Here is a 13,239-nt window from a genome sequence, read left to right on the forward strand (position 1 = left end):
GCGGGGATGCATCGAGGAAGAAACTTTCGGCGGTCACGATTATTTGGGGTGAAGTAATTAGAGCGGGACAGGGAAACTTCCGTATTTTTGGAACATGTTTAATTATGCATGCGAAGAGCAAACATGAGACGGACAGTGAAGTTTTGAAGTTTGTCTTTCGAAGAATATGGTGCAAAGAAGTGCTCCTCTGTTTCAACAGGGGAAACTAATTATAGACCAAAAGAATAGTATAAAAAATAATTATTTTAAATAAATTAAATTCATTAAAACCTAAGGAACTCCATTTTTTTCATAGGATATATACTAAAATCGTAGAATGTAAAATCTACAACTGTGGAGACTGAATAAAATTGTTCATCAAGGGACTTGAAATTTGTTAAAAAGAGATTAAATTGAATAATTTTTTTATTTTACTAATAATAAAAGTAAATTTTTTGCGTTTTTTAAGTGCAAAAGAAGTTAATCTCGGATGTTTTAGCAAAACTCTTGCTAGTGGTGGTGCCGTTTTGTCCAAAAATTCCTTTCTTATCAATTGAATTGTTTTCAACAATTGATTGTAAACAATATGATGTAACAATTTTGACAAACAAACAACAATTTAATATAATTTGTGATTTCCACGGTTTAATCCATATTTTTTTTATTTCTCAAGAAAACGTTTCAGAGGAAACCGCTGATATCGTTATCAATCCAACAATCTCAATTATTCCGAGTGATTTGGCAAAGCTAACATCAAATTGAAATTCTTGGCTATTGCTTTGCCACCCCCGAGGCCGCCGCACCGCCGTGGGTGCGCGCAATGCGGGAAGCAGCTAAAGTGGTTGTAGTAACAAGGACACGCGCCGACACGTGTCGCGCACACGTGGCTCCAAGTACGAAACAATTAGTGGGAAAACATAATCATTCTGCATGTAACATGTCAATTATGATGATTGCCCGCCAGTGAGGAGCTCGAGTGTGAGAGTTGACGTAATTCAAATTTCATTATCGCTGCACGCGTAATTCGGCTGCGAAAGTGGGTAATCTGGCCCCGAGCAGTGGGTTTAGAAAAACTGTGTACGATATATTGCTTCACTTTGGTATGAAGGGGAAAGGAGCGATCAGCTAAATCAGCTTAATATCTGTGAGAAAACTGGACGGAAACGCGTTTATTTTTTGCATCAGGGTAAATTGTCAGATATAAGATCAAATTATATAAACAGTCGGTTTATACAAATTAGAACTAATCAATATAAAATTTATAATTTGTATGATGTATTTATTTATTTTTTAATTGTTTACTCAAAATTATATTAATAAATCACAAAAAATGTTCTTTTTCTCCTTTTCAAAAGATTTTTAATTATTTTAAAAGAGAATAAACTGAATAAATCAATAAAATTTAGTGATCTTATTTTATCTTTTAATCGAAACGAAATAAAAATTTAAACTTTTTTATAACTAATTTGATTTGTTTGGTATGCTGTATTTTTGAAGAAATTTTATTAATTTTATAATGTTTTTTGTTTTAATTTTATTTGTTATTATTATTGATTTAAATTGTGTTTAGCGTTGAGTGAAAATTAAAATTTGCTGTTGCTCCAAATGTATTTTTCTATTATGCAATGACTGAAATGCGTGATTCTGCTGTTTCAGTCCCGCATCTTGGAGGATGTATGTGGAAGTTGGTCTCCAAGACACAATGTAAGTCCTTGAACTCGTTTAAACCTCTTTTATCCTCCATTGTTTCTATTATTATCATTTTTTATTTATTTAAAAAAAGTATATGTAAACAAACGCTGCGCTCCACTTTCTGCTCAACGAGAAGCGTCTCTACATATAATGAGGCCAGGACGAGTCTCTCTATTCACTCTAATCCCATATCGCAACAATGACTAAACAATGAGACAATAGCGCTGCGTGATGAGGGCCAGCTGTTGTCTCTCCTCCTTGAGAGGAGCAGATTTGCGACCCCAACTTGTTCCGCTGTGATCGACGCGTTCGCCCCGGCCGGCTTTAAATTCAAAATCGAGCCTGTTTTGACAGCAACGCAGCGGAAATCGTCACTGTGGCTTTTTATGGGGGCCGAGCAGGGGCAAAGTCACAAAATCAGTGTCTTTTTCAGGCATGAATGCGCGCGTAGAGTTGACGGGTGGCGAGGGGTGCTTGTTCGGCAATGATGGAAAAAAACTGGTTTTTTGCTTTGTGGAGAAGGACAGGTGGCGCTTGTCATATCAAGATTCAATATCTGTTTTTTTACTCATCAACACGCAATCATATTTTAGGGGAAATGTTCCATTTTTCAAATATGCTCTTATTTAGATTAAAATTTTCTCTTTTTGTCGGAATTTTTTAAAATTATTTATGTATCTTGTTTATATAAATTAAAAATTTTAGGAAAATAAAACACAACTAGCCTATTATGAATGGATAAACTTTTTGCTGCACATTTCCAATTAAAAAAAACAAAAAAAAATCAATTTAGAAATGTATTATTATTGTTATTATTATTATTATCATTATTATTGTTGTTGTTGTTGTTGTTGTTGTTGTCGTTGTTATAATTATTATTATTATTATTAATATTATTATTATTACTATTACTATTATTACCATTATTGTTATTATTATTATTATGAAATAAATACCTTGATAATTTAAATAAAATTCACTGCTTCTGTAGAATTCAAATTTCCAGGAAACCAGAATTAATGAGAATTTAAATATTCAATGAATTTCTTAGTTTTTTCTCGCAAAAAAAATCAGTTTATTTACAGCGAAAATTCAGTTCACACCTTCTTGCTCTACACCCCGAAACATTCGATACAATCACAAGCTCAATTTGGACTGTTTGGAGTGTCTCTGTCAGCCACAGCAGCGATGAAAAAGCTATCTCGAGAGCATCAGCGACACATTTGACCAAATAATTGAGGTGTGCTTACATGGCAAAACCGCTGCGAGCAAAGATAAAGCGCTGCGAGAGATTTCTGTTTACATTTATCTGTCAACCCTTTGGATCCGCGATTGAAATCGGCTCTCGTATGTATATGAAAAGTTTCCCGAGTGATAAAAGGTATTTTGATAATAGCTTTTGATAATGCTGCAGTCTTGCGCTGCACAGTACGTAATGCACTGGCGTAGGGAGGGGAGGGGCCATGTATAATAAATGAGGGGATATGTACATATACACAGGGGTTGATACTCACACACAAAGGGGTGCTGCGTACGCACAGACAATATTTTTGTTGGCATTGCGACATGTGTCAGATAGAAGGCACTTGAAAAATGCTGCCGCTCTCTCTCTTTCTCTCTCTCGCGCGGCGAACAAAAATAAAACGTTGCGTTGTGTGCAGCAGAGATGGATGTAGCCGGAGCGAGCTCATCATAATTGTAATTATCAGGCCTGTTTGCTCAGCGCCGTTACACACGTATATAACATGGGGGGTCCGACAGGGTTGTTTTGCTTTGTCTGCATGTCCGTCAGCGAGTGCTTTCCCTTTTCGACATTTCACGGCCAGACAGGTGCAGGAATAATTATTGTACCTGTCAATTCACCATTTATTTTCGTTTTACCATTTATTTGATCAAAATTAATTCAAATTTATTGGATTATTTATTCTTCTATAAGTTCAAAATAGTTGCAAAACAATTGCTTTTAGAATTGAGAGTAAAATTAATATTTTATCGCCAATAAAAATCTACAGCATTTAATAAATTATTATTTATTCCACTCAAGTCTCAAGTCATAAAAAATAATTGGAAAAATGAGCAGAAATATTTAATATAAAATCCATAATTATAAATTTTGATCACGGTTCTTTAATATTAAACTTTTTATTTGTTCTTTAGTTCTTTGTTGCAACTAAGTGAGTTTATATTTTTATAATATACCAAAATTAATTTCAATCTTTTTTTATAAGAAAAGAAAATAAGAAAAATTAAAAAAGGCATAGGCCGACAAGACTCTGTCTTGGCCTGACCCTAAAAAAATATTAACTTTGTAGATTCTCAGCAACTTCAATTGATATGTAACTTAATTCCTTCCCCTCGGACAAACAGGAACAAATCACATGACTGTTCGTCGTAACAAATGTCTTTGGGCCTGTTTTTCAAAATGAGTTGCGATTGAAAGGAACAATAAACACGAGGCATTTTCCCGATAAATAAGGACATTATTATGCAGCTCCGGGCACTCTGTTATAAATCGCAGAACTCGCTCTTTTTGTGAAAAATCCAATTAATTATGGAATATTAAAACTCTTAATCAAAGCACTGCCGCGGGTCATGTTAGCGTTGCTTGGACAAAAAATTTAGGTGAAAAAATCAAGCTTTTGTGAAAATATTAAATTGGTAAAAAATTGAGGAAAACAGAAACTTCCAAAACAAAATGATCCATTAAACTGAGTAAAATTATGAACTATTAAACCTTTTAGATACAAAAAATCTTAAAAAAGTTAAAATTATTTACCTTATTAACAAATCTTTAAAATAAATTAAGAGTTAGAAATAATGAAATTATTAGTAAAATGAGTAAATTAAATCACGCGTCTGACAATTGGAATGCAAAGATAGGTTTACTAATTCCTACTAAGGAGCATCTGGGCTAGATACAATTCAATTCATGCAGTATGGGATATAATAATAAATTAAATTTAATTTGTACAGAAATATCTGAAAATTAAATATCAAATTGCTTTCGACGGGGAAAAAAATCAAAGAGTCTAAAATATAATAATTTTGAAGCTTTTAAAAGACAAAAAAAAAAAAATAAATAATAATTGCCAAGATAAAGTAATGTTTTTTGTCGAATAAATGTTCTATTATTTTTATTTCCGACTTTAAATTTACTCGACAATTATGTAATTTTCTTGCCATGCGCTTTAGTTCTGCGTTGAAATGATGTAAACCTTTGCGCCCGGGGGTCAAATGGCAAGAGAGACTTGACGTCTGGCTCGCTTGTAAATAACTGATGAGCGTGGAAATTTATTGCGCTCTGCTAATTTAAAGCCCAAAAATGATTTGTTTAATAAAATGAAGCATGACGGGGGCCTGAGAGAGTTGCGCCAGCAGTAATAACATTTCGTTACAACTTTTGGCAAGCAGAGAGAGAGAGACCCGCTCTGGTGAATGGCAGCGAAATGATAATATCTGTGTGTAACGGCGCGCGTTGTCGTAAAAGGGGTAGAGACTTTTGAAATTATAACTCTCCGGGAGAGGGTAGAGGATGAAATTTTAAATTAGTTCGTGAATAATTAACAACTCATTAATACGGTAGCTGCTGATGCTTAAACTTTGAAACTCGTGGACCGCGCTATCATTGTTGCACACGGCAACTAATTATTATTTGTATTAGCACAACTCCCCGTTGGGGCGCCGACACAGCCGGCTTTTATAATTTTAACGGCGGCCTTTTGTAGTAACAATAATTTTTTATGATAATTCTATATTGTGCACTAAAAGTAGACGACGTTCTTGTACCAACCGCAACCTAGACCGCTTTCATCATTTCTAAAATATCAATAAAAATAATAATTAAAATTTCATGTAAAATTGTTATTATTATTGTTGTTTATTTGTCCACATTGTTACAAATACATTGTTTACATTCAATTTTTGAAAAACAATTATTTAGAAAAAGAGATTGTTGGACAAAACGGCATCACCACTAGCAAAAATTTTGCTAAAACTTCCGAGATCAAAAAGACCCCATCCGCCGCAGTGAGCCTCGGTAAATTAAAAATTCAAATCAACATTCCTTTATCGAACTAAAATCAATGGAAATTATTTGTAAATTTAGAACTTACAAGCCGTTTTCTTGAGATAAAATTAAATATCAAGTTCAGATATAATTTCTGCATCAACCAAATACACAAAATGTTGTTTAGGATCACGCCAGATCAGGCAAAATAGAAAAAAATCCACGTTTTTTTTTAGGGTCAGGCCAAGACAAAGTCTTGTCGGCCTGTGCCCTTTATTGGTGGTACAGAAGGCACCACCCAAATTATTATTATTTTTTGTTTTATTTTTTGTTTTGTTTTTGGGTTCAACTTTATTTAAAAAATCATCATTTTTTGCTGGCATATCCTTAATTTTGGTCCACGCGATGATGACAAACAAAGCTGAAAACTAAAAGTGAGAAAAAAGATTAAGAAAGGATGTGGATTTGGTTGGGGTAGGGGAAGGGGAAGGTCAGATTTTGATATCTTTTGGTGTTAAGGATTTACTGCATAATTTTTTGTTTCAATAATTATGTCTATTTTTATTTGTATTTGTGCTGCAAATTAAAAATAAAAAAGTTTTCATTTTTTTTTGAGTTAATTTTTGTGTGTGCTGGAACTGCAAATTTTTTTCAGTTTGGAATTAAGGTTCTTCAAAACTTTTTCATAAAATTAACTACAATTATATTTCCAATACACACAACATATCAATTAAGTGTAATACCATGTCCTCAAAAACTAATTTTTATTAGAAGAATTTATCAACTATTCATTCTCGAGATTAAATAATTTCGGTTTATTTCTCTTTTTATTCAACGTACGCCACTTTCCGACGCTAAACTGTTGTTTCCCCTAAATAAAGATGTGCAATAAATTAAGTGAGCTAAATCACCAACTCATTTGCGAGCTCTTCCTCTCACTCTCTCTTGCGGTCTGGCGTTGGGAATTTGAACAAAAAAAAAATGAGTCTAATTTATTTGGAGCAGTCGTGCGCGCCCCTGTCTGCTGTTCTCGGCAATGAATTGAGGGTAATTTGGACAAGTTTGCGGCCAACAAGTGCAATAATTTACACTTACCGCTGGCTAATTCAAAACGATTTTTTACTGTGACCTAAAAGATATGTTCTCTCGCTCTCAGCAAGGGGGAGCGAAGTTTAGTGCTTGTGTTAAATTGGCTCCGTGTGTATATTCTTTGTCTTTGTAATTGCAACGGTAGAGTGGAAACGATATCATGGGGGCTGAAATAATTAAACCATCAAGCACCAATTTCGGTTTTTGCGCAGAAGGTATAAAAGGAGTGTAATAAATCTGCTCTGCCAGTGAATTGCGTACGTAGAACATTCATCACATTTAGTATTATTCAATATTTAAATTTAATTGCTTGATATTAATTGAAAGAATTTCTGCTATTGAATGAATTGACGCCACATTATAAATCCCTAAAAAAGTGAATTATTCAAATCCGGCGTTTTATCATGCATTTTAAAAATGGAACCTGTCAGCAAAAACCAAAACCTTTTTATTTTATCCCTTTTTTATCGTTTTTAAATAGAAAATATTTTTATTTTGCGATTGGCAATATTTACGAAAAAAAGGCCGTAATGGTAATTTGAGAAATAGAACCTGAAACGTTTTTCCACGCGGAAAATGCCATCAGCTCTCATCGGTTTGGGCCGGACCGGAAAAGTGCCATTGGCCGTTCAAATCCCGCTCGTAATCCGCCGCCATCGTTTTTTTCCGGGTCAACGCGATGGGATTAGCAGGCGCAGTTTTGCAAATGATGAAATTTCGCCCGCCTGCTTTTGCGAAACACAATATATATATATATTGTCGGCGCTTTTGAATTTCACTCGCCCACGGAAATGATAATCCTCGTAGTCGGTGCAGAGGGGTGTGCAGGCGGAGTGCACACAATACGAGGGTGTGGAGCTGCACCCGCCAGCAAACGCTTCGAAAGGCGCATCCGATGGACGGACGAGCGGACGCCAGTCCCTCTAGCGCGCCACGGTTTTATGCATAATTAAATTACACTCTGTGGTAATAGAGCGTGTAACTGAAGCAGTGATGCACGCCCGTGTTGTTATGATTTATATATAAATGCTCCAATCCCCTCTGTTCTACAATATTATGCTGACCAAACAAACTTACTAAGATCAAAACGTAAATTAAAGTTAAGAAATTAATTTAAAATTGAAAAATTATTCTATTAAATAATTAATTATTCTTCTCGGAGGATAAAAAATATGTGAAATTTGAAAATAAGAAGAAGGGGTTGAAACTAGCATTAAGTTTTACATAACTTCAAAATTAATTAACTCTACTTAGTACATTCTTTAAGTCTAATCATTTTTATTTAAAGAATTAAGGATTTTAATTGTGATAATTGTTTTAAAGGCCGCTTTAAAAATCCTCTCCAATTATCAAATCAATTTATTTGATTTTTCTCAAAGTGATCTAATTTTTTCCCACCAAATTGAATGCGATTTAATAATTAGACAAATACACAACAACATAGTAATGAATACAATACTAACTATGACCTGTCAAAGCCCTCTTGTAATGGTTGCAAAAATATTCAATCATTTTCCAAATTTAATAAAAAATAGAATTCAATGCAAAGATTTTCAGAAACTTGTAAAGAAGGTGTTGTATGATAATATGTTTTACAATCGGTTCGAGTTTTTCGGACATAATTTTAATTCGCATGTAAAGACTTGACGTGTTCTACGGGCAACATTAACATGTTTTGGAGGTATTTTTGTGCTTGTTGATGACTGTAAATTTGTGCTCAAATGAATAAAACAATTATCTAATCTAATCTAATCTAATAAAAATTGTTAGCAATAAATTGGGCGAAATTAAAACTTATTGTTAGAAATGGATAGAAATACAAAGCTTCATAGGGGTTTCAAGACATTTAAATTATATTGAAGAAATTGGCACTTGAGGAGAATATCATGAAAGTGAAGAAATGGGCTTTATCCTGGTTGAAAATTTGGTTTCATGCGCATGAAATACGTTTTTACATTTGTTAGTTTCAAGATTCTAAAAGAATTTGTTAAAAAAGGTGTTTTTTATTTTGCTGATTTTTTATATTTTTTCTTGCTCATGAAATAGGGTCGCAGAAACTGGTAGAGAGTCGTTTTTTTATTGATAAAAAAATTTTCAACAAGGAAAAAGCCCGATTACTTCACTTTCATTTGAATTATAATAAAAATATTAAATTATTTTTTAAATTTGAGCCAAGTCGTCGTGTCCCAGAAATTGTTATTTTTTCAATGCTCGATCTTTCATGCAGGAAGAGTCAATGTCAAATTACACCTTTAGCTGGAAAAGCAGAGAAGAAATCTCTCCTACTGAATCATTTCAATTGGTGGATGGATTGAAGTAGCGAGCTGTCGGTTCTGTATGTGTGTGCTTGGTTGAGTTTTGCACACAAATTGCCGTATGTGTGCAAATTAAATTAGATTCGCTGTTCATCATTCTGCGGATATGACACGCCAGTGGAAAATATTACCCCACACAACGCGCAGTTGGAGAGAGAAAGAGCCGGGGTTTGTATGATTGATACTTGCCGCGTTTTATTATGATTGATACAAATTCATGAGTAATGTTGTTTCCCACCACGGAAATCAATACTCGAGCGCGCACACACGCGGTCCTATTGCATTGCACAGAGAACGAGAAAAGCAGCTCCGACTGAGAGCGGGCGCAATTCACACACCTGGGAAAAGTAAATATTGCAATTCTGCCGGGAATTGTTGTTGCTGGCCAAAGTGGAAAATCTCTTCCCTTTTTTTGGGTGAAATGTTTACAAAATTTCTGCAGTTAATTCACAATTTCATAATTTTAAAACTATAGGCAACAAGAAGGACTAAATCATATATAGTTTCAAATAAAGTTTTTTATTGCACTGCCCATTTTGAGATACATACAAGAAATGGAAAATAATAATAATAAACGAAACTTCTTATAATCAATTAATTTAACTAATTTTAAATATGCAATAAAAAATGAATTATTTATTTATAGAATCTTCCTCTTTATCACACCTGAAGCAAATTAAAAAAATTTAATTACAATAGTCTGAGTCTGAAATTAAGTGCTCCTTTTTTTATTTGCTGCTTATAAAATACACCCAATTATTGAATCTCCTGTTGGCGGTTTTTTCCTCTCAACAAGAGCAGAAATGATAAAGGAGCGCAAGTTTGTAATTGATGAGAGTGCTTGTCAGTGCAATAATAATTTGTCCAGCCCCACACTTTCTCGCGGAGAGAGCAATGCCGATGGGAGAACGAACAGACTAATTAATAACAATAACACACACATACACACACCCGAGATGCTTGAGAAAGATAAGTGTGTGCCGCGCCATATGTTGCTCTCGCGCTGTTTGTTTGCAAGGGTGTTGCACCGCCGCTTTTATTATATGACTAATCACGATTATTTTTTCCTCCTCGGGAGCTCACAAATTAATGAGCTCAAATTTTTTCCCAAATAAAAAGAGAAAAGCATATTCTTAATTAAAAAAATTAAAAACAGATGCAGCATAAAAACTTTTATCCTTAAATGCTAACAGTCGAGGTGGATTTCAAATACCTTGGAAATTTCTGGCAATGTTATAATGTCTGAAGTTATTAGCTGACTCCGTTGCAAAATTAATTTCTTTTTATTTAATTAAAATCTTCAAATTTTTATTTTGAAATTTTTTTAAATTCCTGACACTTACAATTAGTTTTAGTTGGACGCAACAAAACCCCAGGTTTTTAAAGTACCAGCAGATCGCAGACCACCTTCGTTATTGTCCTTTTATTTTTTCATCATTCTTTGCAGCGAGGTTTGCCCGTCTTCAATTTTTACATTTTTTATTTTCAAATGCTGAAGAGTAATGAATGAAATAAAATTAATCAATCAAGATTAACAAAAACAGAAAATTAATTTTAAACAGGTTTTTACGCAGTTTTACTGAAACTGTGCATACGAAAATTTTAGCTTTTAATAAAGAAATAATTAGTTTTTTTAGTGAGTCAGTAAATTATCTTGTTTTTTGTCTCAAAAAAATCAATCTACACTACACTTATTAGAACGAAACGCACACTATCAACAATTGGGAGAGTTAATTATTAAATTGTAATTAGCGATTTCAAACACGGATAACTAAAAATTAAAAATAAACACAAAAAACTTATATGCATTTGAGAACTTTTCTCCGAGGCAAAAAATTCAAACATACAAAAGAAGCGAGTTCTGGCGAAATTGGCCTTGGCCACTTTGGAAAGTTCCGCCGAAATTATCGCCGCTTCAAAAGAGCGCTGCCCTCTCGCTACTTTCCTTAATTGTGCTGCGCGCATTAATTTAATTTGCGCTGCCGGCGGCAAAAAATAGAGACTCGGCGCGCCATAAAGGTTAATCTCACTGCCGGCCGCGCGGTTTGAATGAGGCAGCGGCTCCTTTTGCAGCACAAAACACCGAGCGAAAACGTTCCACACACACACACACGTACATACGACGCGAACACATAAAGTCGCAAACAAACAATGGCTGCTGTTGGTTTTGGAAGGGAACTTCAGCTTTAGTATTTGCTTTTGTTAGCTGCTGCCGCTGCACTTGCTTTCTGATGTTGGTTATTCATAAATAATTTAGCAGGTGGAGCGAGCGAGCGAGAGAGCGAGCGAGCGCTAAAACCCTACTCGGAGAGAGCGCAGCTCTCTTTCTCACAATGCGCGCCTCCTCTCGGCGGCCAGAATGATTTTTCCGAACACTTTCCAGGCCAATTTTCGGCGCTGCTTTTCCTCCCCGACTCTTTTACTTATACAGCCGCACCGAATTCGCTTTTTATCCGCCTGCAATATCCTTCTTTTATACTCGATAAAGTGCATTATATCGTACAAGCAACCCTCGATGCTTTTAGTTTGCGGAAAGTAGAAGCCGCCGCCGCCGCCTCACTATACCTTTGAAAACTAACGTGAGATGGGGAAATTGGACGAGCAAAGTTATGGCGCAGGCACAAAGCGGGGGCTCCAAAGTTAAACACTGCATGTGCGCGGCCGGAATCTTCTCTACCTTCGCCGCCAGCCGACGTCGGTGTGTGCCTCGGTTAAATAGAAGCTATCTCGATGCTTTGGACGTTATTATCCGGGAGTGAGTGGCTGCGCAGATTGCCTCCGATTCCGACCCGCAAAATCGCCTGAAGATGGATGGCGGCTGAAGAAAGCTTCCTTCTTGCCGGAAAAGCGTGCAGCTCCATTTTGATTCGGTGGGAAACTCGGTTCGCGGGCGGTCAAGAAAAGTCCATTTTGATTGATGAAGCAGGATTTGAAGAGAAAAATTCTTGAGGAATTTACTTTTTATTAAGAGTAAAGGAGCGGAAGGAAAGTTCAAAACTTTACAACAACAAAATATCCCAGTTCAGATGAAAAACTGAGAAAGTTAGTGTTGAATTTAAAAATATGCATCATTGAAGGTTTCAAAGAATCAATTTAGAGGATATTTTGACCCCTGAATCGATTTCTAGTGTAAAAATTCAAATAAATGCAAAAATTGTCTTAGGAGCCATTTTTAGTCTCCATTTTTGAGCCAACATTCAAAACTTTTTGCAATGAACGTGGTTTTGATCATAATGAGTAGTATTTTTTATCTTCATAATTGTCAAAATCAAATTGTTTCTGGTCTTGATTGTGTCGTTCTGAATATGATTTGAGTTGAAAGTTAATAAAACGATGAATCTGATCGGCCATGTGGCGAAAGGCCTCGTGCGTTGGTCTGTTTTGGGTCGGTTGTGTGTCACATGCAGCGCACACACTATTCGAAGGCCAGCTGTTTCGAGCATGGCAGGGTTGATAAAGTATGTATGTTTCTATACAAATTTAATGCGCTCACAGCTGACTCCCGGTGGTGGCGGCGGCGGCGGCGGCTCTATGACTGGGTGCACAAGATCAGCAACAAAGTGACGTAGTAGCACGTTATAGTGATTAAAAAAACATGCGAAGCGCCGCCGCCGCCGCTTTTTGATACGAGGAGGATCAGCGCCAGAGAGCAACTCACTCTCCCGCAGCCTTCATACGCTGGCTGCTGTATTAAAAATTAACGACTACATCCAAGTTTGATAAGCAAAACCAGCTGACTCGCTCGCTCGCTCCAATTTTCAAGATCAAGGTTTCCCTTGCTACGTCGGCTACCTATTTATTTGCCTCGGCTGCAGTCACTAAATTTTGCAATCAATCAACCTGTGCCGTCGCGCGTGAATATTTCATGATTTGCTCTGCGAGGGTCGCCTTTATTTCGCCAGCTGCTCTTTAAAAAGTGGAAAATCGAACTTACGCAGGTCAGGAATTCGCGCATCTTCACCTCTTGAATAAAAAGTGGATTATATAAATATGAATTTTATCAATTATTCCGTCTGTAAAACGTTGGCAGTGATTTCAACAGTCGAAACTATGCAACCCGCGCATCGTCGCGGGTGGGCAGGATGCATTGAATACTTAATTTTTCTTAAGATTAATTTCTAAACGAACATAACGTGGAACACTATATTTTCATTAAAG

The 13,239-nt window shown here is 35.6% G+C and overlaps 1 protein-coding gene across 2 annotated transcripts in view; it reads left to right on the forward strand.

The window, feature by feature from the left end:
* The window catches only part of LOC132195578 (inhibitory POU protein), a 45,048-nt gene that overhangs the window by 15,510 nt on the left and 16,299 nt on the right, over positions 1–13,239 (forward strand). For both annotated transcript variants that reach the window (XM_059617674.1, XM_059617675.1), the window contains exon 2: positions 1,636–1,683. In XM_059617674.1, coding sequence (XP_059473657.1) covers positions 1,636–1,683 — 48 coding nt within the window. The remainder of the gene's footprint in view (positions 1–1,635; positions 1,684–13,239) is intronic.

The sequence above is a fragment of the Neocloeon triangulifer genome, unplaced genomic scaffold, assembly GCF_031216515.1.
Source record: "Neocloeon triangulifer isolate White Clay Creek 2 clone unplaced genomic scaffold, ASM3121651v1 ptg000009l, whole genome shotgun sequence".
In the NCBI taxonomy this organism is placed as follows: domain Eukaryota; kingdom Metazoa; phylum Arthropoda; class Insecta; order Ephemeroptera; family Baetidae; genus Neocloeon; species Neocloeon triangulifer.